At 43.4% G+C, this 24,978-nt stretch overlaps 1 protein-coding gene across 1 annotated transcript in view; it reads right to left on the reverse strand.

Annotated features, from left to right (window-relative positions):
• LOC137436532 (cAMP-dependent protein kinase type II-alpha regulatory subunit) overlaps positions 1-24,978 on the reverse strand; it is a 141,956-nt gene that overhangs the window by 13,695 nt on the left and 103,283 nt on the right. The window contains exons 5-7 of the mRNA XM_068130397.2: positions 21,914-22,020; positions 11,302-11,455; positions 2,863-2,964 (exon numbers count right to left, since the gene is read on the reverse strand). Of these exons, the coding sequence (XP_067986498.2) occupies positions 2,863-2,964; positions 11,302-11,455; positions 21,914-22,020 (363 nt within the window). The remainder of the gene's footprint in view (positions 1-2,862; positions 2,965-11,301; positions 11,456-21,913; positions 22,021-24,978) is intronic.

Here is a 24,978-nt window from a genome sequence, read left to right on the forward strand (position 1 = left end):
TTAAAAGAGGTAAACGTGTACAAGGAAAGAGAAAATGTAAGGAGGCAGAGTACTTTGGGTAAAGGCAATACTGTATCGATAGAAAGGGATGATACAGGTAAAGATATTTGAATGAAACAAAGCGCAGTCCGTACATAACTTCTTCCCATCAATGGGTGTGAAGTTTCGTGATTCTGTCACTAGAGGTCTCAGTTCAGCATTAGTCAAGATGACAGAGGGCAGCACGACGTTGTCAGTGCTGTGAAGCGTGAAGTGCTGGAGATGAGAGTTGGGATGACTGACTCGTGATGAGATAGCTGAAGATGCGATTTGAGTGCACCATTACGATCCTCGATGACAGTCAATGGATGACCACCACAAAGGTTCACCAGCCCCGATTTAGCTCCGTCAGATTTTCATGTCTTCCCCAAACTGTATAAATACCTTAGTGGAGAACATTTTTCTTCCAACGATGATGAGAAATGCTGGTCAAGTCAGCAGGAAGCACAGTTCTATCATGACGGCATCACAAAACGACTTCAACATTGGCAGAAATGTGTGGACCACAGTGGGGATTATGTTGAGAGATACATATGGGATTAGGAGGTTAAAAGATACATATGGGATTAGGAGGTGCTGGAGATGAGAGTTGGGATGACTGACTCATGATGAGATCATGAGATAGACTTCAGATAGCTGAAGATGCGATTTGAGTGCACCATTACGATCCTCGATGACAGTCAATGGATGACCACCACAAAGGTTCACCAGCCCAGGTCAGCAGGAAGCACAGTTCTATCATGACGGCATCACAAAACGACTTCAACATTGGCAGAAATGTGTGGACCACAGTGGGGATTATGTTGAGAGATACATATGTACCACGGTACATTATATTGATGTTCATAGCTGTATTTACTTCATTCAAATATTTTACCTGTTTTGGAGGAAAGGAATAGGAGGCATGACTTTTAAATATGCCCTTGTATATACATCCATATACATAAAATTTAAATTGCTAGATAACTTTTTGGATAATACCTCTTGCCAAATGGCAGTTTAAGAAATCAGCACAAGAAACATACTTAGAAAACTAGAAAAGTATTTGAATGCACGCAGATGGTCTTCCCTTCTGGGAGATATTACACATGCTCCTGAAGAACTGTAAGATCACTCTTAATTCCAGCACAGTCCTGCAACATGTGCAATATTTGACGCCCCTGTACGACATGTATAGTGCCTTCAGAAAGAATTCACACCCTTTGACTTTACACATTTTTTGTGTTACAGCCTGAATTTAAAATGGATTCAATTTAAATTTTTGATCACGGATCTACACAAAATACCCCATAACGACAAAGTGAAAACATGCTTTTAGAAATGTTTACACATTTATTGAAAATGAAACACAGAAATATCTAATTTACATAAGTATTCAGCCCCAAGAGTCAATACTTTGTAGAAGCTCCTTTGACATCAATTACAGCTTAGAGTCTTCTTGGGTATGTCTGTATCAGCTTTGCACATCTGCATTTGGGGGGTTTCACCTATTCCTCCATGCAGATTTGCTCAAGCTGTCAAATTGGATGGGGAGCGTCGGTGAACAGCAATCTTCAAATCTTTCCACAGATTCTCAATGGGATTCAAGTCTGGGCTTTGGCTGGGCCACTGAAAGACTTCAAAGTTCTTGTTCTGAAACCATCCCAGTGTTGCTTTGGCTGTATGCTTGGGGTCATTGTCCTGTTGGAACATAAATCTTCACTGCAGTCTAAGGTCTTTTACACTCTGAAGCAGGCTCTCTTCAAGGATTTGCCTGCATATGCGTCCATTCATTGTTCCCTCCATCCTTAGAAGTCTCCCAGGCCCTGCCACTGAAAAGCATGCCCATAGCATGATGCTGCCACCACCATGCTTCATGGTAGGGATGGTGTTAGATGGGTGATTACCTGTGTTCAGTTTCCGCCAATGTAGCACTTTGCATTCAGGCCAAAGAGTTAAATTTACATCTCATCAGATCACAGAATCCTTCACCTCATGCTCTCAGTCTTTCACATACCTTTTTGCAAATTCCAGATGTGCTGTCATGTATCTTTCTCTCAGGAGTGGCTTCCATATGGCCACTCTGCCATAAAGCTTAGATTTGTGAAGTGCTGCAGAGACTGTTGCCCTTCCGGCAGGTTCTCCCATCTCATCGAAGTAACTGTAGTTCTGTCAGAGTGGTCATTGGGTTTCTGGTCACCTCCCTGACCAAGGTCCTTCTTGCCTGATTGCTCAATCTGGTCGGACAGCCAGCTCTAGGAAGAGTCTTGGTAGTTCCATATTCTTTCCATTTCCTAATGATGGAGCTCACTGTGCTCTCGGGAACTTTCAACGCTCTAGAAATCGTTTTATATTGTTTTATACCCTTCCCCAGATGTATGCCTTCTCACAATTATATCTCGGAGTTCTACAGCCAGTTCCTTGGACTTCATGGAAGAGTTTCTGCTCTGACAAACACTGTCAACTGTGGGACCTTATTTCGAAAGGTGTGTTTCTTTCTTAATCATGTTCAATCAATTGAATTGGCCACAGGTGGACTCCAATCATGTTGTAAAGACATCTTAATGATGATCAAAGGAAAATGGGGATTTTTGTGAATTATGTCAAAAAATTTTTTTTTACCATTTGACATTACGGGGTATTTATGTGTAGATCAATGACAAAGAAAATTCTTCATTTAATCCATTTTTTATTCAGGCTGTAACCCAACAAAATGTGAAAAAAAAAAAATCAAACGCTGCGAATACTTTCTTCAGTCACTGTATTTCTCAATCTCTGTCTTAATGTTTGTTTTTGAATTTTGTAAAGTTACTGCACCATAAAAAGAAAGTAAAACAAACTTACATCCAGAGATTTCAGTAATGGTACCGTCTCAATGAAGCTCTCGTACATTTGTCTCTTTTTGGCAGTGTTTTTCACAATAATTCTCCGAAACGTTTCACGGTCCTATACAAATACAAGGAACCATCACTCATAACCATGTAACTTTGTTTGCAACACAATTATCATCCAAACATAACCAAATAGATACACTGTCATAAAACATTAATACTAATGTTGCCTTATCTTGGCGGCACACAGTATTTGTGCCAAGACAAGACCGGGCTGTAAGAAAGCTCGGTGCCCATAATGCCAAGAAATAGCTATGAGGGAAATATCAATACGCTGTTTATATATTAACGGAATGAACGCATTTCCTGTGTAGGTGCATCTGATATTCTCAAGTCAAGGGAATCTCGTTCAACAGCATTCAGAATCTAACGAGAATCTAGCATTCAGCATCATTTGGGCACATTTTAAAGTGCATTGATGGGCTGTTGGTTGTTGATGTTGTAGCCTAGGTCCCTTGGCAAGTGAAAAGACCAGTAGAACTCGTCGGCCTATTCAGCAAGCAGCATCCACTATGCACTCCGAGAGATCTAGTGTAGAAGTCATGTTGAAGAGGTGCCTGTGTTGGACCAGGGAGGGGCAGCTAGTCATAATACGTATGGTAGTTTGTGGGTCGATTAGACAGAGGGGAAATGTTGGATTTAGTGTGGGTTGGAGCCTATGTTGATATTACAGAAGGGATGGGTAGTGTCTACACCAGAGTCTAGACAGATGGACTCTCATTTCACGACTGAGTGTTATTTCAGAAGAGTGAATTTCAGGCGGAGAGTGGTTATGGATATTGTTTAGGGGATGATCTTCTGTGGACATGAGAAGGTAAAGAGTTCCAGTGTGGCAGTGGAGGGGAAGAAACAAACATCATAACGGCCCACCCTTGAGTTGCCAATGCCCACACAATAATCATGCGACGTAGTGGCTTGTCGAGTATTCCGTGGTCTTGCTAATGGTGGAGGTATACAAGACGCAAGTTCTTAAGAGCAGAAACCAAAGTAATATCTGTAGAAAAGAGAAAGAGCCAACTTTGCGGCGTAGTTCGAGCGGATCGAGTTTTGAGATCAGATTGGGAGAGTTGATGAGTCGGATTACTTAGGATTAAATTATGTCCAGTAAGTATGTGGAGCTAGAACCTCCCCAGATGTGAGAGCAGTACTCTATACAAGGACGAATCAATCCTTTATATAGTTGAAGCAACTGTTGAGAGGAGAATAATCTTCGACATCTGAACAGGACTCCTAGTTTCTTCGAGGCCGACTTAGCTAGCTATTTGTGTAATGTGTGGATTCCAGGATAAATTTGATGTGAAGGTAATACCTCGTAGGTTTATTGAATCACATGGTGTAATTGTGGAGCTCCTGACAAAACTCCTGACTGGAGTATGAATGAATGAATGAATGAATGATCGTTTTAAGGCCATTTTTCCCCGCTAGATTGTTTTATACCTTCCCCAGATGTATGCCTCCTCACAATTATATCTCGGAGTTCTACAGCCATTTCCTTGGACTTCATCATAGAAGAGTTTCTGCTCTGACAAACACTGTCAACTTTGTTTTCCTCATTTGGAGTGAATGAATGAATGAATGAATGAATGATCGTTTTAAGGCCATTTTCCCCGCTATAGCGAGGGTTAGCCTTGCGGGCCCCGTGACAATCATGGTTCCCTGTTTGGGGCAATGTTTTTATGGCCGGATGCCCTTCCTGATGCCAATTGTACATACCTCTATAAAGTATGTGCAATTATAATGTGAGTACCTCTATAAAGTATGTACAATTAGAATGTGAGTACCTCTATAAAGTATGAATGAATGAATGAATGAATGAATTTGGAGTCTTCAACATAAAAAAAATAACTGTCTGTCGGTTGTCAATGGTGATTATTTGTGTTGTCCAAAGGTTGCATTATTGAGTGCTTTTCGTGTGTTGATTTTGCAGATAACCTTGGCCTGTGTGTCAGTTGGTCTGTGTGTTGTGTAAATGTCATATGGGTATCCAAGATGATGAGCAGTAATGTTGGATGTCTGTCAAGAAAAAGTTGCTGATTGAAAATGTTAATGGTGGGATGTGCTTTGGATTCATGTGTCTGGAGTGAGAAGGGTTACAAAAGATCTGGGTGGAGATCGAGTACGAGACAGTTTTCAAGATTGTCGAGATTGTCAAGATATTTCTGAAGGTTGTTTGTAGCCTGGACAAAATTGGAGGCAATGGTTAGATCATCTGCATATATGACAGAAATAATGAGCGTGCTTGAGGGGTCGAGTGTTAATGGAGAAATGCAGTGGCCTGCAAATGCCACATTTATATGAATTAAGAATTATGGAGAAGCAATTTTTCCAAATGAATTTTTTTTTCAAAACTGAAGAACTCAAACTAAACACTGTTATAGTTGAAGGAGGTCATGTAATCTTGATCTTGGTGCACCAAAATGTCAGGAATAGCTGCAAAAAAACATGTGCAAATCAAAATTCACTAGTTGCAAAAGTATCCAGCCCCTTAGGTCAGTACTTAGTGGAAGTACCGTTTGCAGCAATGACTGCTTTTTGGGGGTAGGTCTTTACCAGCTTTGCACAGCAAGATGGTGACATCCTTGCCCATTCTTCACGTGACAATTGCTCTAGCTCTGCCAAGTTTGATGGGGATCGTCAATGGACGGCAATCTTCAAGTCTCGCCATAAATGTTCAATTGGGTTTGTCAGGACTTTGACTGGGCCACTCAAAAACATTAATTTTCTGCTTATTCAGCCACTCCAGCATGGCTTTAGCTTTATGCTCTTGATCATTATCCTGCTGAAATGTGAATCTCCTACCCAGTTTAAAATCCATGGTTGACTCAAATAGGTTTTTCATCAAGGATTCTCCTGTAATTTGCTAATTTGCACCATCCATTGGCCCTTCTATCCTGACAAGCTTGCTAGTCCCTGCTGATGAAAAGCAGCCCCATAACATGATGCTGCCACCATCAGGATTGACAGTAGGGATGGTGTTGACTGGGTAATTTGCAGTGTTAGGCTTGCGTCAGACGGAACGCTTTGAATTTAGACCAAAAGGTTCAATTTTTGTCTCATCTGACCATAAAACCTTTCTCCACATGCCTGTAGTATCATCAAGATGCCTTTTCACAAACTCCATTTAAGTTTTTAGATTCGTCTTTTTCAGTAATGGCATCTTTCTTGCCAGCTGTCCATAGAGGCCAACCTTGTGAAGGTAACGGGATATTGTTGATTGATGAGCACTGACCCCCATCTCGGATATAGAGCCTTGCAGATGTTTCAACGTCATTGTTGGAATTACAGTGACATCCCGAACTAGTTTCCTGCTTGCTCGGCTACTGAATGTGGATGGGCGACCTGATCTGGGTATAGTCTGGGTGGTATGATAGATACGTCTTCCACTTCTTAATGATGGATTTCACAGTACTCAAAGGGATAATTAGTGACTTTGACATCTTATAATGCTCTGCTGAACAGTGCTTCTCCACCACTTCATGTCTGACTTCTTTGGAAAGCTCCTTGGTCTTCATATTTGCCTTGTTGGTTGATCAAGTGAGTTGTACCTTAAAACTCTTTAGATAAGTGGGGGCACTTAGTTCTTAAGTCAAACCAATGATTGCATACAGTTGAAACCTACTACACTTATTTTGTAACCTTTCAAATAAATAATTTGCTCCTGAAGTGATTTAGGGTTCATTAGGCAAAGGGTTTGAATACTTATACAAAATGAAAAATAATCTGATTTTCTCTGTTAATCTAACTTTTGTTAGAGTTTACATAATATTTCTCTGTTAATACAACTACGTTTGTTATGACTACATATCAAGTTTGATATGAAAGCATCACGAAATAAGGTCAGGTGCAGGTAGCATAAATATGTGAAAACTTTGGAGGAGGGGGGCAGGGGGTGAAACTTTTGCAGGCCACTGTAGATTGAAGAGTGAGGGAAATAATACAGAGTCCTGTAGGATGCCGTTAGGTAGAAGTCTGAAGGAAGAGGGTGTGGTGATTGTTTATTTGAGTTTCATTGCTGCCAGAACAGTTCTCAGTGAGGGTTTTTTTTGTTTTTTTTTTGAAGCCACCTAGAATGTTTTATTATGTTGATGTTGAAAGATGAGTGATTGTTGAGTGCAGTGGATAAAAGCCATGCTGTGATGGGACTAGGAATAAAATAAGAGATATTATTTAGGATGAGCCTTTCCAGCATTTTGCTTGGGTTGCATAAAAGAGAAATTGGCCGATATGATTCTGGGTTATTGGGAGGTTTGTTCGGTTTCAGTATTGGTATAATGATTGCTTCTTCTTTTTTCCATACAGAGGGAATTTTATTGTGTGTATAATAGTTGCATATTTTAGTTATCTACTTCTACTATAAATGTATGAGTTGTGTGCATGAGGCATGTTTTTTGTGGAGTTCTACTGGAGCTTTCTGATGTGACATGTGATACACCAAAATGACTGTCATGATATCCTGAGTTGATTAGGCTAATTAACTACAAATAATCCAGAATAATTCCCACGTTTTAAATGCAAGCCATTTTAAGGTGTACAGAGCAGCTTCATACGTCCTTCCTAGCATGCCGTACCAATTCCAAAATAAATAACAAAAACAATGACAACATTGTAACACAGCATATATTATTTAATACTAATAATACTAACAACAATAATAATGGCAGCATCATTTGGCAACAATAATAATAAATAGCACCGTAAAGTGGGCGTAACCCCTCAGCCCATACATGGTGGAAACCAATTTCAAGATGGCTGCCATATTGAAAATCGCAGCAGGCCCATTTTCGAAAGGAACCTTCCTCTACTCAACATCAACACACACTGCAAAAATGGATTTAATCGGACAAGCCGTTCTGCTTGAAATTGACGGAAACCAATTTCAAGATGGCTGCCGTGGCGGCCATATTGCAAATCGCAGCGCGCCCATTTTCGAAAGGCACCTTCCTCTAGTCAACCCCAACACACACTGCAAACATGGATTTAATCGGACAAGCCGTTCTGCTCGAAATTGACGGAAACCAATTTCAAGATGGCTACCGTGGCGGCCATATTGAAAATCACAGCGCGCCCATTTTCGAAAGGAACCTTCCTCTACCCAACCCCAACACACACTGCAAAAATGAATTTAATCGGACAAGCCATTCTGCTCGAAGTTGACGGAAACCAATTTCAAGATGGCTGCCGTGGTGGCCATATTGAAAATCGCAGCGCACCCATTTTCGAAAGGAACCTTCCTCTACTCAGCCCCAAAACACACTGCAAAAATGGATTTAATCGGACAAGCCGTTCTGCTCGAAATTGACGGAAACCAAAAGTTGACGGACGCACGGATGGCTGCCGTGGCGGCCATATTGAAAATCGCAGCGCGCCCATTTTCGAAAGGAACCTTCCTCTACGCAACCCCAACAAACACTGCAAAAATGGATTTAATTGGACAAGCCGTTCTGCTCGAAATTGACGGAAACCAAAAGTTGACGGACGCCCAGATGGCTGCCGTGGCGGCCATATTGAAAATCGCAGCGCGCCCATTTTCGAAAGGAACCTTCATCTACTCAACCCCAACACACACTGAAAAAATGTATTTAATCGGACAAGCCGTTCTGCTCGAAATTGACGGAAACCAAAAGTTGACAGACGCCCGGATGGCTGCCGTGGCGGCCATATTGAAAATCCCAGCACGCCGATTTTCGAAAGGAACCTTCCTCTACTCAACCCCAACACACACTGCAAAAATGGATTTAATCGGACAAGCCGTTCTCCTTGAAATTGACGGAAACCAAAAGTTGACGGACACCCGGACGCCCGCCCGGATGCCCGGACGACGCCCGTGAAGACAATACCCCTTCGCCCAATTTGGGCTGAGGGGTGAAAATATATAATCCCTCCCATCCCTCCCACAACCACATATGGTCTTGTTCAAAAGGCAAGCTAATGCTCAAGCAGTACAGCAGGCAGGTATGCTACAAGGCCATGAAGACAAATGAAAATGTTGCCAAGTCCCACTTGTGGCTGAAGAGCCTAGGTGTTTTCGGTGGATTTTTGAGATCTTGTCTGGTCCTGAAGAATTTGAGTTTTTGACATTTTAAAAATCATATCTAACTGACTAAAAGGTAAAAGGTGGTGATGCTTCATTGCTAAGTTTCCATTTGTTTAGCTTTTAGGTGATTGCTCTGTTTCTGAGAATGGTGGGTTTGTGACTGATTGACACATAGTAGTTGGTGAGGTTGTGCGATTGCTGCTTTTTGTTTGGAATTGTGCCGTCTTGATTGATTACCGATTCGAGCAATATGGATGAGTTGTTGCTCAAGTGGAGCATGTTTGATATAGTCCACCAAAATTTTCTACCGTTTGCTTCATGGTCAAGGCTGCTGATTAATATTTCTGTTTTTGGCTGTTGAAGGGTGTGGTGATTGTGTTGTTCGAGGTACTAATTTGCTGTTGGTAGTTAGTAGTTTTTGTATGCAGCCTGTGGCTGCTGGTTGCATCATTTTATGGAAGCGAGGCTGTGCTGCTGATGCAGTGCCCTCTATTACCAGTCAACCGGTACTCATTTTGCCAACCTCGGAACGATGACAGGCCGAGTCAACCCACCTGGTGTTAACTCAAAGGAATGACGAGGGTTCAAACTCAGGACCCTAGAATCTCAAGCCAGCCACCTTAACCGTTAAGCCAACACAAGGCTTCATTTGCTGTTGGATATGAAGGTTGAGGTTTGCCATTTGTTTGAGAGTATTTATTTGTTTAATGAATCATTTTATTTGTTGTGAAGTTGGGGTTTTGTTTTGGATGCACCAATTGAGACATCACTGTGCAGCAGCAGGAGGGGAGTGTCGTTGAAGCTGAAGGGAAAGGTGTATGCTGCATGTGTGAGAAGTGTTACGATTTATGGGAGCGAGACATGGGTAATGAACGTAGAGCAGCAACGAAGGCTGGAAAGGGTGGCAATGCGAATGGTTCGGTGGATGTGCGGAGTATCGTTGAGAGAGAGGAAGACAAATGATGAATTGCAAAAGATGATGGGGATAGAGTCTGTGATTGATGCTGTGAAGAGGAACAGGTTGAGATGGTTTGGTCATGTGTTGAGGAAGGATGAAAGTGACTGGTTGAGAAGAGTGATGGAAATTAATGGAGAAGGAAGTAGAGGACGGGGAAGACCGAGAAAGACTTGGCTAAAGATGGTGGAAGAAGAAATGCGGGCAAGGGGGTTAACAAGGAGAGATGCAGAAAATAGGGCAAAATGGAGAAGATTGTCATGGGGACCGCAAGGCTAACCCCCGCTCTTGCAGGGAAAATGGCCTTAAATGCCTGTTGTTGTTGTTGTTGTTGTTGTTGTTGTTGTTGTTGTTGTTGTGCAGCATCCGCTGACAGCTGCCCAATATGTGTCAGCTGTGTAAAATATGAATATCAAGAGCAGCCGTCATCATGCCGATGATCTGACCAGTCTGCTGCACCTATGTCCACCAGACTTCATGTTGCATTTACTGCACCTGCAGCAAACGTTGCTCATAGGAATAGAGCTTGGTAGAGGGATAGCACACACCGCTACCACTTTAGTCGCTTCTCTGTGTAGGTTTGGCACCTGCTCTCTTGGTCACCACCCATCTTTATAGAGCCATCACACAACGCACAATGCTTAGTGAGCACACCAACGAAGGGAAGAGATTTGTCAAAAGCAACAACTCACACCATCATCAATCATGGCCTGCAGCGTTCGAGGATATGTCCGCACATACCAGATACTGTACATACAAATGGCTTCAAAAGTACTTCAAAAATGCAATCATTTTCCATTCTTTTTTCCAATAATAGTCATGTGCAATATTTTTTTTAAAACTCTCCTTAAACATCAAATTAAACCTTGCAAAAACTTAAGGTTTTGCATTAAATTTACTAATAAGATACTTGCAAGCACATGTGCACAAGCATGGCTAATTCAATCACACGCTTAAGGATACCAGACTGAAGTTTAGGTATACCAGACTCTGTGGCATAATGGTTGCAGCATCCGCTACGAGTCTGGGAGAATAACATAACTGGCAACAGTAATACAAATGACATCACCTTTAGAAAAAAAAACACCTTTAGAGGCCGTTTTTCCCTGCAGAGCAGGGGTTGGCCTTTTTCGGGCACCGTGGTCCCCTTTTTGAAGCAATGTTTTATGGCCAGATGCTGACAATATTTATGTTTTTATGTCTTATGTTTATTTATGTTTTATGGCCGGACATCAATGGTGACAATATTTTCCCGAAGCTCAGTGACCGTTTTTATCCTAAATAAAGTCAGTTTTATTTAGACTCATGTGTTTGTCTGCATATGTGTGTGCGATTTATTTTACAACATTAGACCCAGAAGGAGAGAAATAAAAAAAAAGACTGAGAAGCAAAAGGAAACTCACCAGGCCCCAAAGTGAGCCTTCCGATGTTGCCACAATGGTGGCAGCCCGAGGAGTATTGTACATTAATGCGAGCTCTCCAAAACTTCCTTGGTTATCGTACGAGCCCACAAGACAGGATTCATTGTTGACCACAACAAAGATGTCAAATGTCCCCCTGTGGAAACAATACTTCTTTATCATGTCAAATAATTTATACAAAAACTTTCATTTCAACATTGTCCAATCTCTTGGTCCTTTTCAAACAATTACCGACTCTTTCACAAAAATAAAACTGGATCATAGAACACACACAGCAATTAAACGTCCAAAAAAAAAAATGTTAAATTTTGAGGTATGTTGCCCAGAACCCAACAAACAGGTGTTTTTTTTCATTCGTTTAAATTTGAGCCCCCTTCTGTGCCCGGCGATGACGTCATGCAGCGCCTGGAGATGGAATAGGAAAGGAGCGGTGTACAACAAGCCCGGCTTTGTGGTTGTTAGACCGTCAGTCTTGTTTGTGATGAACATATAATGCAAATCAGTGCTCTGACTTGAGTGTACCGTCACCAAATAGGCAAAAGGCACTTCAGTGCTGCCTCCGCCCAGACAGCTCTCTGCATCATCAAAAGCAGGACCCTAAAAGCCGCTAACATGTATGGTTATTGCCTTGGATGTCGTCACCCTTGGTCATTTATTTAATACAACAGCGGTGTTATTAAAATGTGCTTGCAAAGCCCATGATGGGAGGAACCACAACAACCAAAAAGTGAGCGAACACAGAAAGACACAGTCAGCCACAGTCAGCCACAGTCAGCCACAGTCAGCCACAGTCAGCCACAGTCAGCCACAGTCAGACACACACACACACACACACACACACACACACACACACACACACACACACACACACACACACACACACACACACACACACACACACACACACACACACACACACACACACACACACACACACACACACACACACACACAGAGAAATACACACAGAGTAGCAAGGACCTAGATACACCCTAACATCCAATAAAATAACATGAAAAGAAACAAGAAAGGTGACACATCTACTGTACATGGATGATTTAAAAACTCCATGCACCGAACGGCGTAAAATTGACAGAAAACTGAAATTAGTGAAACGGTTCTCCGCCGACATCCAAATGGAATTTGGCCTAGATAAGTGTGCCAAGTGCACATTCGTGCAAGGCAGACTAACAAAAACAGACAACATTAAAATCGACCAAGATACAACAACACAGGATCTAGACAACAAAGCATCTTACAAATCTATTAGAGCAGAAGAGGGTCCCCAAATATGTCATAGAAAATGCACAAAACAATTACCAAAGAATACCTGCGTAGAACGAGGCTGATCCTGAAAACATATGTCAACCCAAGCAACAAAATCAAAGCCATAAACCAACTAGCAGTACCAGTATTCCATTACAGCTGTGGAATAGTAAACTGGCCACAAGCAGATATCAAAAAATAGAAATCAAAACAAGGAAACTCCTCACTATCCATAAAATGTTCTACAAAAAACAGTGCATCCCAATAATGTACCTGCTGAGCAAAAAAGAAGGTGGCGAGGCCTGATGGAACTCAATCAAGTGCAAAGAGCAACGACTATGATTAGCATAGTACATGAAAAGTTCAACAGACTACCGAGTACAAATTTTTTTTTTTTTTTTTTTGTATACAGAGTCGAGGCTCGTGAAAGAGCTAACATTTATCAAACAAACAAATCAAACAAACAAGCAAACAAAGTATATAAAGAGGGGAGCGGTCGACAAGATGGGGAGAGAAGGGGAGGAAGCACACAAACACAACATTTGAGAGCAGGGACATCGGGAGATGTTTTTGGAGGGAGAGGGCCTGGGGGGAGGCAGGATAGGTATAAAACGCAAGGACACCAAGGACTTCCAGGAAAGAAGTCGGCACCTCAAAAAAGTGGATTTGGGGTGAAATTAGCGGGGGTAGAAAAGATCAAGGTTTTGGATTGGGGAAGATAAGAGATGGCGGTGAACAGCCGTTTTAAAGACCTGGAGGGAGGAGTGGGATTGAAGAGAGTGAGGGAGTTTGTTCCAGAGGCGGGAGAAAAGAGGAATGAAGGAGTGAAGGTGAGCAGAGAGTCTTGATTTTGGCAGTTTAACCATAAGAGGGTTGAAGGCAGATCTTGTGCGACCTGAAAAAATATTTGGGGGACAGAGCCCAGAGAGAGCTGGGGGAGCAAGGCCAGACAGGAGTCGGTAGAAGACGGAAAGACCACCAACCTGCCTGTGGTGATTAAGTGAAAGGCCCTTGGAGACAGCGTGATCGCGGGAGATTCCAATGATTCTGAACGCTTTGGTTTCAACAGCGTGAAGAGGAGCTAGGTGTGAGGCAGGAGCACCAGCTCAGAGGGGAGAGAAGTACTCCATTGAGCTGCGGATGAAAGCTTTGTATGTGGTGAGGAGCTCAGGTGTGCCAAGGAAGGACTTCGCATGACGGAGGATGCCCAGTCGGCGACTGGCTTTGGAGGCCAGCTTGGAAATGTGGTTTTCCCAGGAAAGATCATGGCAGATAGTGAGACCCAAAAGCTTGAGTGACAGAACTTCTTGGAGAGGATTATTCAGAAAGTAGATGGGAGGGTTGTCCAGTCGGTCTTTTCGGAGAGAGACATCGTAAGAGTGTGAGATTTGTCAGGATTGAAAGACATGTTCCACTAGTTTGCCCAGTCTGTGATTTTGTCCAGGTCTGCAGAGAGAGAGGAGGCTGCAGACTGCCGATCTGAGGGATGAGGAATGGAGCGCAGAGAGTGGAGTCATCAGCAAAGAGATAGAGAGGATTTTCAAGAGAGTCAGAGAGATCATTGATGAAGACCAGAAAAAGCACAGGGCCCAGAACACTGCCTTGGGGAACTCCAGCCTGAACAGGAAGAGGAGATGAGAGAAACCCATTCAGGGCCACACGTTGACAACGACTAGAGAGGAAGTCCGCCAGCCATGCGTGGAGATTTCCATGGATACCAAAGGAGGAGAGTTTGGTGAGCAGAGCGGGGTGCCACACCATATCGGAGGCACGTGATATGTCGAGGGAGACAGCTCTAATTTCCTGTTTGGCATTGAGGACCTCCATCCATTGTTGAGACAGCAGAAGCAGCATGTCCAGAGTAGAGTGACCTGGTCTGAAACCAAATTGATGGTCAGAGATCAAGCCATTGGAGAAGATGAAAGATTTCATATCCGAAGCAATGATGGATTCCATGACTTTGCTGATAATTGGGAGAAGGTTGATTGGTCTGTAGTGGCTAGGATCTGTTTTTGCACCTTTTTTGTGCAAAGCGGCGATGTTGGCTGATTTCCAAGCAGATGGCAGTTGACCTTGAGCAAAAGAGGGTGAAGAGAACAGAGAGAGGGAGAGAAAGAGCGGAAGAACAGGATTTTAGGACCCGTGGGCTGATGCCGTCAGGTCCAGTTGCAGAATCAGAGTCGAGGGTTGACAGAAACGTTTCCACCTTGTCAGGAGGAAAGGACACGGAGTCCAGGAGCAGCTGGGTACGACTGGGTATGGTGGGTACAGAGAGGGATGGGTTTGGGACACAAGATTTAGAGGCAAACACAGAATTGAGGCATTCAGCTTTTTCACGCGCGGAGTCAGCTGTGTAGCCGTTTGAGGTAAGGGAGGGGATGGAGGGGGAACAAACACCAGAAACAGATTTGACCAGACGCCACCAGGATTTGGAAGAGGGAGACAGATAAGAGAGTTCGGTCTTGAGAATGGAGAGATATTGTTTCCTGGCTCTCCTGAGGGTGGACACACACTTGTTTCGGGCTTTGTGAAAGGAAATGAGATTTCCTTCCGTTGGATTTGCTTTCCAGGAGACGAAGGCAAGTTGTTTCTGGGCAACAGCCTCACCACAAGATTCCGTGTACCATGGACGGGAGGAAGGGTATGACAACTGAAGACGAGATGGGATAAATCTGTGCATGAGAGAGAGCAATTTACTTTGGAAGAATTCCCAGGATGAGTTGATGTCAGAGGTGGTAGAGATGGGAGACCAGTCCAGATGATTGATGGCTGCTTGAAGACCGTGCCAGTTGGCCTGAGTGAAATGCCAGACTCGTCAACGCTGAGCAGGCTCCCTGAGAATGGTCAGAGAGATGTCCACTTTAACAAGCACATGATCAGATGAGCCGATTGGAGCAGAAGAAGAGCAGCAGACATTTTCAGGGAAGTTAGTCATAACCAAGTCTAGAAGAGAAGATGCTCCGTTGACTGAGATCCAGTTCGGGAAATTGACAGATTGAGTCAGTCCCAATGAGTCGCAGAAGTCCTTTGCTGAGGAGCCATGGCTGGTGAGAGAGGTACCCACACCCAGCCAACTGGCATGGTGACAATTGAAATCACCACATATGAGGAAGAGAGAGTTGGGATGAGTAGATAGAGGTTGGTCCATATTATCAGACAGCGAGATGTAGATGGAGTCATCACTGTTTGGTGGACGGTACAACACACATATGAACAAGAGGTGGGAGCGAAGGGGAAGCCGTAGCCAGAGGTATTCCTGGGGGTGAGGTGGAGAGAGTGCAGTGCAGGGCGTGTGAGGAAGAGAGTTTTTTTATAAAGATAGCAACCCCACCTCCAGGACGAGGCTCAGGTCTATCATACCGGAGGAGGGAGTAACCCGGGAGAGATACTAAGGAATCAGAGACATCATGAAGGAGGAAAGTTTCTGTTGAGCAGATCACGTCTGGTTTGACAGAAGCAACCTGTATGGAGAGATCAGTTAAGTTTGAACGAAGGCCCCGGATGTTTGAGGTCCATACCGTTAATGAAGAGGAAGGGGGAGCATCGGATACAGAACAGGGGGGAGGAGGGGTAGGGTAAGATGTGGAAGAGGTGGAAGAGGGAGGGAGAGCTGTTGAAGGTGTGTCAGAGATTTCAGAATAGCTCGGAGAAAGGGAAGGATGGGGCAGACAAAAGGTTTGATGGCGATTGGGTGAGGCACAATGAGGTGTTATTTGAGGAGGGGGAAGAGCGAGGCAGAAGGTTGGGGGAGATGGAGGTGAGAGTTGGAAGGGGGAAGAAGCGGGGAGGACGCTTTGAGGAGGGGGAGTGAGAGGGGGGAAATTGAGAAGAAATGAGGGTGGGGAGATTTGAGGGGAGGGGTGAGGGGGGAGTTTAGGAGGGAAGGGACAAGGGGAGGGATTTGAAAGGGATGGGATATGGGGGAGATTTGGAGGAGAGGGGTGAGGGAGGAGTCTAGGAGGGGAGGGGTGAGGGGGAGTCTTGGAGGGGAGGGGTGAGGGGGTACTTTAGGAGGGAGGGGGCAAGGGGGGAGATTTGAAAGGGATGGGTGATGGGGAGGATTAGGAGGGGAGGGGAAAGGGGGAAGATTTGAAAGGGATGGGTGATGGGGAAGATTTGGAGGGGAGGGGTGATGGGGAAGATTTGGAGGGGAGGGGTTATGGGGAAGATTTGGAGGGGAGGGGTGAGATTGGATTTTAGAAAGTGTACGATTAATGGGAAACGAACATTTATTGCAAAATGAGTTTCTTGTGACCTTCGAGTCAAAAATACGTTTAAGGACGCTGGATGGAGGATGGAGTGCAGGAGAGTTTAGGGAATGTAGAAAAAAGGCATTATAAGAGATGGAATTTTTTTGGGGGATGAATAGATTTGGTGAGCAAGTCGAAAGCAGCCTTTTAAAGAAGAAGAAGAAAAAGGTGTTATAATATATGACGGAATACAGAACTTGAGGGGAAAGGGTAAACATTGTAAGGTTAATAACAGTGAAAACTATCTGGGGAAATGGGGGAGAAACACGTGGTCGAAGAACGAACGAACGAATAAACGAATGAGAACAAAGAATGAGAACAGAGAAGGAAATGTTTTTTTTTTTTTTTTTTTTTTTTTTTAAGTTGAGATTTACACAAGGAAGTAGGCTATGGGGTGAAAAGACTGGGAAAAGCAGAGAACGAAAGTTATTGGAGCACAAACGACGGACCGCTGAGAGAAAAACAAAGCCTCAAGGTTGTACACTGTACAAGGCCTCAAAAGACACGAGACGAATTAACACGATTTTCTTTACAGGTATGAAAGATTTGCACCGAAAAATCTTCCTCGGGACACAATATACGTACACACACCATAAAATAAATACAGTTATAACAAAAATACAAATGGGAACAATTACTTAACTTCGATTTCGCTGGAGAGCGTGGAGAGCTGCGAATAAACGGAAACCAAAGCATTCAGAATCATTGGAATCTCCCGCGATGAAGCTAACTCCAAGGGCCTCTCACTCACTCACCGCAGGCAGGTTGGTGGTCTTTCCGTCTTCTACTGACTCCTCTCTGGCCTTGCCCCCCCAGCTCTCTCTGGGCTCTGTCCAGCAAATATTCCTACAGGCCGCACAAGATCTGCCTGCAACCCTCTTATGGTTAAACTGCCAAAATCAAGACTCTCTGCTCACCTTCACTCCTTCATTCCTCTTTTCTCCCGCCTCTGGAACAAACTCCCTCACTCTCTTCAATCCCACTCCACCCTCCAGGTCTTTAAAACAGCTGTTCACCACCATCTCTTACCATCTCTTACCATCTCTTATCTTCCCCCATCCAAAACATTTATCTTTTCTATCCCCGCTAATTTCACCCCAATTCCACTTTTTTGAAATACCAACTTCTGTCCTGGAAGTCCTTGGTGTCCTTGTGTTTGATACTTCTGCCACCCCCCTCCCCCCCTCCCTCCCACACATCTCCCTGCTCTTAAATGTTGTGTGCCCTCAAGTGTTTGTGTGCTTCCCCTTCTCTTGTCTTCCGCTCCCTCTTTTTATATATTTTGTTTGTCTGGTTGATTTGTTTGTGAAATAAATGTCAGCTCTTTCACGAGCCTCGATTCAGTATACAAAAAAAAACCAAAAAAAAAAAACCCCCGCCGGCAAGACCGGAAGCGGAACAATATGATGAACGACTTGGTATGTTGAATATGATGAACGACTTGGTATGTTGAATGTACCTAATGACTCTTACTGAGTGGTATGCGAGATCAATCAGATTAACACACAGCAAGCTAGAAAAGGTATCTCTCACCCGAATAGAAGATGTCACGCACCAAACCGAAACAGCAACAAACACAGCCCCAATGATTGCACAAAAGACAAAAGAAAAAAAATATATATATATATATATCAGCAGATATATAGTGACAACTGGGAGAAAGACAAAAGAGCAGGGAAATATAAAAAAAAGACTTGGACAGATTGGGGATAGACAAAGAAGGATCACTGGAATGGCTAAGAAGAGGTCACCTCAACCGGGATGGAGAACAAATCAATATTAATGCCCAAGACCAAAGACACTACAACAATGGATTTACAAAGATTTACAAAGGTACTGCAAGGTAGAAACACAAAGCATGAGTCACTTCCTATCAGGATGTTAAAAAAACTAATGTCAGAACAGTTGTACACCCAAAGGCACAGCAAGGTATGTAGAGTAATCCACTGGCACATCTGCAGAAATTTCAATATCCCAGTTCCAGAAAACTCATGGAAGCATGAACCAAAAGCAATCATTGAAAACAAGGACAAAATGCTCACGTATGACCTGATGATCCCATCCAGCGTCAATATAGAAAACAAAGCACTGTGACCAGACATAGTACTCAGATACAAAAAGGAAAGAAGGCATGGCTAATTGAGGTTTCAGTACCCAGTGATTTTGGTCTAAATAACGTAGACAAAGAAAATGACCAAATACCAAGACCGCAAGAATGAAGTGAAAATATCCTGGGAGCTGAAGAGCACCAAAATTGTACCAGTGATGATTAGAGCAATGGGAATGATAAAGAAGAACCTCACAAATATCCTACAAACTATCCCTGGGAACATTACCACACACATATTACATTTGGGGGCTGTACGGGGCTCAGTGACGATCCTGAAAAGAGTTCTTGGAATAAAATTCTGAGAACAACACAACTTCACAACTTAGCCCATTAATCGCAATCCTTTACTGAAGCGGGGGTGGATTCCCATTGGACCTTGAGTCCTGGGAGGACTCTGTTCCACCTTCTAAAACCCAAATTATGGTGATAAAAATCGACGACACACCGACACACACACCGACACACACACCGACACACACACCGACACACACACCGACACACACACACACACACACGTCAGATCAACGATAGTGGTACATAGGATGGTCTTCCCCAATTTTTGTTATTTGTGGGTACATCCATTATACTATCTATGGAATGAAGCCATGCACAATACAGGAATTGCTGCTGTTGTGGTAGCCTTTGAAAGTATTACACGAGCAATGTTATTGGTGGGTGAGATCTGCTCATTATTTCGTAGAGTGTGGTTGCAGTATGAGAGGCAGCATGATCCAGGGCATTTGTCTGCCAACAAGACTCGGCACTCAACGTGTTAATTCAGTATAATGGACGACTTCTAACTTGTATGAAACACAATATGATGAACGACTTGGTATGTTGAATGTACCTAATGACTCTTACTGAGTGGTATGCGAGATCAATCAGATTAACACAGTAAGAGCTCGTTAGTAACTCTCAAGTCTTGTATATTTTTAAGAGGTAGTGTATATTTAAGGTAGTGTATATTTTTTAAAGTTTGGATAAAAGGTTTTAAAAAGAAACAAATGTATTATAACCGAATGATATCGATTCTTCTATCAAACTAATTGGTCGTTAGAACAATAAATATGCATTCATTATAGGATAAGATATCCCATGATGCACTGCATTTTAAAGATGGCGGCACCAGTAACGAAGGTTGGTTGTGCGAGAGGTCGTGCGAGTGTGTCGGTGCGAGAAATCTTGAGAAATCCACCTTTCACTTCAGTTCTCGTGCATGACACGCACCCAAAATTTTGATCAGATATTTCTGGGAACAAGTGTGGCTTATACGTGAGTAAATACAGAATTTAGGCTCGTAGTTGCTTTGACGTCAGCCAAAACAAAAATAACACCCATTGAAGCTTCATTCAGCATTATGTTTAGTCAGATCTCAAAACATAAATGATGCAATCCATTACAAAAACGAGTGTTTTCATCATTGTTCTCACATTATTTTACAAACAATCTTGCTTTTTATTGTTACGTTTGTGGGGGTAGATGACGGAATCCCATAGTAGAGGCAGGATTGTATCGGTATAGCATGGACCATGGACGAGTAGGAGGCATCTCGATGTATCTAAGTAGGCAAACTGGAGCTTACGATTGTTTATGTGTCTTCACACAGGGGGTGAAGCTGTGTTAGGTAGATAGGGGTTAGGATTAGTTTCCCCCAGTATGTGATTGCGTCCTGTGGCTTTTCCCTACGTTTTTACAACAAGGTCGGCCATAAAAACCTCTGTTTAAACAACAACCACCAGAACCACCACCGCCAACAATGCCCGGACATTGCGGATCGGCAAGTAAGCCACACCTTAATGACGCTCATGCCAGGCAAAAGTGACAGGCCACGCCCCGAAGTTTGTCATTGGTCGTGGAGACACGGGGGGGGGGGGGGGGGGGGTTCAGTGGAGCTCAGCCATTGGTGAGTGACGTCAGAGCAAGAAGCTTCGAGCAGGAAGAAGAAGTCGCTCCCTCTCTCTGCTGGTTCTTGCTTGAGCAGGACGGGCACGATATTTACTCTTGAGTTTTTGTGCGGGAGGAAGAGGTTCATCCATTGTGTGTGCACTTGTGAGGAGACTTTTCGGAGCTATTGTGTGAACTTTTGCAACGTTAGAGAAGGAGGTATTATTGGTTGGTAGTGTTCTTTGGGGTAGCTGGGGGCTGCGTTGTGCTTACTGGCCCAGAATTGAGAGGAGGACGTTTTTAGCTGCCGCTTCACGGCTCGGTGTACTCGCGTCGTTCACCGGCGCCATTTTGGGACGTTTCACCGTGCGGGCCTTTTGTCAGGCGACATCACTGGACACTGCCGACCTCACCAAAGTCCTCGTTGAGATCCGAGCTGAGTGCCAGCCGAATGAAAAGAAAACATTTAATTTTTATTATCTTTTCCCCTGTGCGTTTTTGTGACTGAGTGGAGACGTCTCACAGTAGGAAATATTAGTTTTACCCCAGCATTTAATTTCATTCATTGCTTTATTTTTATTAAATCATTATTGTGGCATTTTTCATTTGTTGCGTCGTGTTTCTTTGTTCGTGGGTTCAGGAATAAACCCATGTGGCTTCTGTTCAGGTAAGCGCTTTATTTCCTTCAAACGTGCGCGACGGATCAACTGCCAATTTCAGCTACGCGCCTCGGAATTAAGGACCGTTCTGGCTATTCGTCCAAGGCTGGTGTTCATCGGCTTCTGGACAGGACATTATAAAAAAGCAAGCAGAAGCAAATGGTATCAAAAAGCAAGGAAGCCTTTTATTATTGTGCTGGTTGAAAGAGCACAAAAACTGAAAGGTTGTATATTTTGTTAATAGCAAAGAAAAACAAGTTTTGGGAGCGATTAAGGCAGCAGTCTGTTGCCTATACACCAACCGGATTCAATTTTTTTTATTACTTCCCCCAATGTTTTTATCAATTTGAAGCAACTTTTTCAAAATACATTTTTTTCTAACTCTAAATAAGCCAAAGCAGAGGCGGCTCAGAGACACCACTAACCTTTCAATGACGTAAAAATTGTCCCCGTCATCACCTTGGTCAATTACGTGCTCTCCATTCTCAACAGTCTTCTCAAACATTGCATCAAGCACTTGAGAAAGCTGTTCCTGATTGACAGAAATGCATCACAATAAGCAACAGTTTTTCAACGATAGATTGTAAGGGGTGTTGCAAAATAAATGATACTTTTTTCCCCAAAGATGAAATGAAGTTTCAATCGGATGAAAATCTAACCAAAGGCTTTATTTCATTCAAAAATTAAAAACTCACGTTTAATACGCGTCAATGTGTCCACCATTAGCTTCAAAAAACATTTGAAGTCGACTTTTAAAATATTTCAGCAAAGACACGAACATTAGTGGCAAATATGATGGAGACAACACACAGGCAACGTGCGCGACACGTCATGACACACGCGAAATTTGAATTCAAAAATCGCGGACATGTGGTCAATACAATCTGGGGGGGAAAAGTATCATTTATTTTGCAACACCCTATATCAAAACTCTGAAAATATAGCTTTCAAATAAAGTTGTTCAGAAATATAGATTAGATATCAGTCTCAGATTATAGCAGCATACGCACAAACAAAATCAGAGTATAAATCACAAGTTTCAGCAACAACAACAAAAAAAAACACCACCAAAATGACCAATAAGCCACATTTGGGAGTTTCAGCCAAGCATAAACATCAAAACACACACAAGCCCACCTCTTGTATAAGCACCACTACATTCTCCAAGCACCACTTTTAGAATAATAATGCCATATACAATCTGAAAACTTTAAGTCATGCTGATTTTAACTATCATCCGTACAAATTCATTGCAAATCTGGATTTTAATCAAAGTAAAAATCAGCCATAGGATAATTCCTTTATGGCCCAGTGGAATTGGAATAAATCCAAGCTATATAAACATGATGTAATGTGCACATAAGCAATAGCAATGTTTTGGCTTTATTACATAACGCATGTTGTCATTTGTTTGAGGCATTAAGCAATCAAGCCAGCATTCTGTGCCTATGCACCGCCCACAGTAATCTTCATCCTGATGAAGCAGCACTTACACCGAAGGAAGGAAGAAATCCCATCTAAAATTTTGAACCATTCATGTTTAGAATCCCGTTTCGACCTATTCCCATTTCCCATTCCCCGATCGCAAATAATTCATTGGATGTAATCCATAACTTTGTGTGTATAATCCTCGGCGTTTTGAGTTTTGTATACCTGCCATGGTTGTATCGTATAGACCGATCCAATGGAGGGTTCAATGGACGGGCGCCCTCTATAGACACCGCCATAGTTGGGAGGCGTCCGCTTCATTCGGCTTGCTCTCCAGCATTTAGATTATAGTCAGGTTCACCATGTTTTTTCGTTCAAAATATTGGTAGATTAGCAAAACTATACATTTTTGGAATATTCAGAGCATGAGGAATCCAAAAATTAATGTTTACATTTGCGTAGACACCTTTGCGAAAATGACACTCAGGACAGTGATGAAGATCTGTAAAAGCATATTCCTGAATGGTATAGACCTCGTAGATCCTGTGTATAGGACATATAGTTCAATCTGATACTACCTATAACTTCCTATAACAACCTATAACTTCAAAGGACTTGCAATATCATGTATTATGTAATACAGTTATATCACAAATATAAAGACAATGGTTTTCAATTACCTTTGTTTGTTGCTTTTCTATAATCCTGAGCACTATTTTGAGGCCTTTATTGGATTCCTTGACCCAGAAAACATAGGATTAGCATATTTAATTAAGTCTCTAGGTTGACTAGAAGCCGAGATCGCGCAAAATATGTATTTTATGGCGGCCATTTTCAAAATCCAAAATGGCGGCCATGCAGGTGTCTGTGCAAATGCCAACATTGATTTTCAGATTCTCCATGCTCTGAAGATTCCAAAAATGTACAGGTTTACTAATCCCAAAATTTTGAACGAAATTATATTTGTTAACATAGTGAACCTGACTATCTTCATCACTGTCCTGAGTGTCATTTTCGCAAAGGTGTCTACGCAAATGTAAACATTAATTTTTGGATTCCTCATGCTCTGAATATTCCAAAAATGTATAGTTTTGCTAATCCCAAAATTTTGAACGAAATTATATTTGTTAACATAGTGAACCTGACTATTACATGCAGTTACCGGTCTCAGTTCACTTTGCCGAAAGAATATCGATACAAAATATATTTGTTTGTTAGATTCATCGGAGAAGATGGAATCGTGGACGATACGACCGGTCCACCGAGCTATACGACCGGCGAGGAGCCGGTGTGGCGGCCCGCACGGAGGTGGACTCTGAGGGAAGAATCCATGCGGGGCGGCAGTGATACACCCGCCGTGACCTGGCCGTATGGAAGAGTCGATGAAGCGATAAGGAGCCGGTGAGGCGGCCCGCGCTAAGGGATGGAGGCCCAGTCGGGTCTGCCAGAGGAGTCGCGACCCTAGTGATCAAGGAACTTGGGGCTCGGCAGCGGCCACTCGGGGCCTAGCCGTAGTTGCCAGAGGTGGCCGGCCCGGGCGGAAGTGGACTCAGAGAAGAATCCATGCAGGGCGGCTGTGGTACGGCCGCCAAGACCTGGCCGTATGGAGGAGTCGATGAAGGGACAGACACCTAGTCGGGTTGGTCAGAAGAGTCGTTATCGTAGTGGTCGAGAAACTCGGGGCTGAGGCGGAAGGGGGCTCGGCATGGCGTAGCATAGGATACGCGGTTGCTAACAAAATAGGTTTGGTGCAGGTGGAAGTGGAAACTGGGTACCCCAAGGTGCCAGGTGCCTTCAGGGCGGCATGGCCGTGCGCCTTCGGCGCCCAGCGATATCGCCGAGAACGGGGTTTGTATCGTGTGCCTTCAGGTGCCAGGTGTCCACGACCGCTCCACACGTATAGAGAAACACTTGAGAACGATTATCACGGACACTTTTCATGTACGATCGCGATGAAAGTTGTGCTGGCGCAGCCAACTGGAGTTAAGTTTGGATCGGGACGCCTCCCAGTAATGGCGGACGCAAGAGCGCCGCCTATCGGCGAAGGGGGCACGATCGTCCT

The sequence above is a fragment of the Myxine glutinosa genome, chromosome 11 (genome assembly GCF_964187855.1).
Source record: "Myxine glutinosa chromosome 11, kmMyxGlut1.1, whole genome shotgun sequence".
NCBI lineage: Eukaryota > Metazoa > Chordata > Myxini > Myxiniformes > Myxinidae > Myxine > Myxine glutinosa.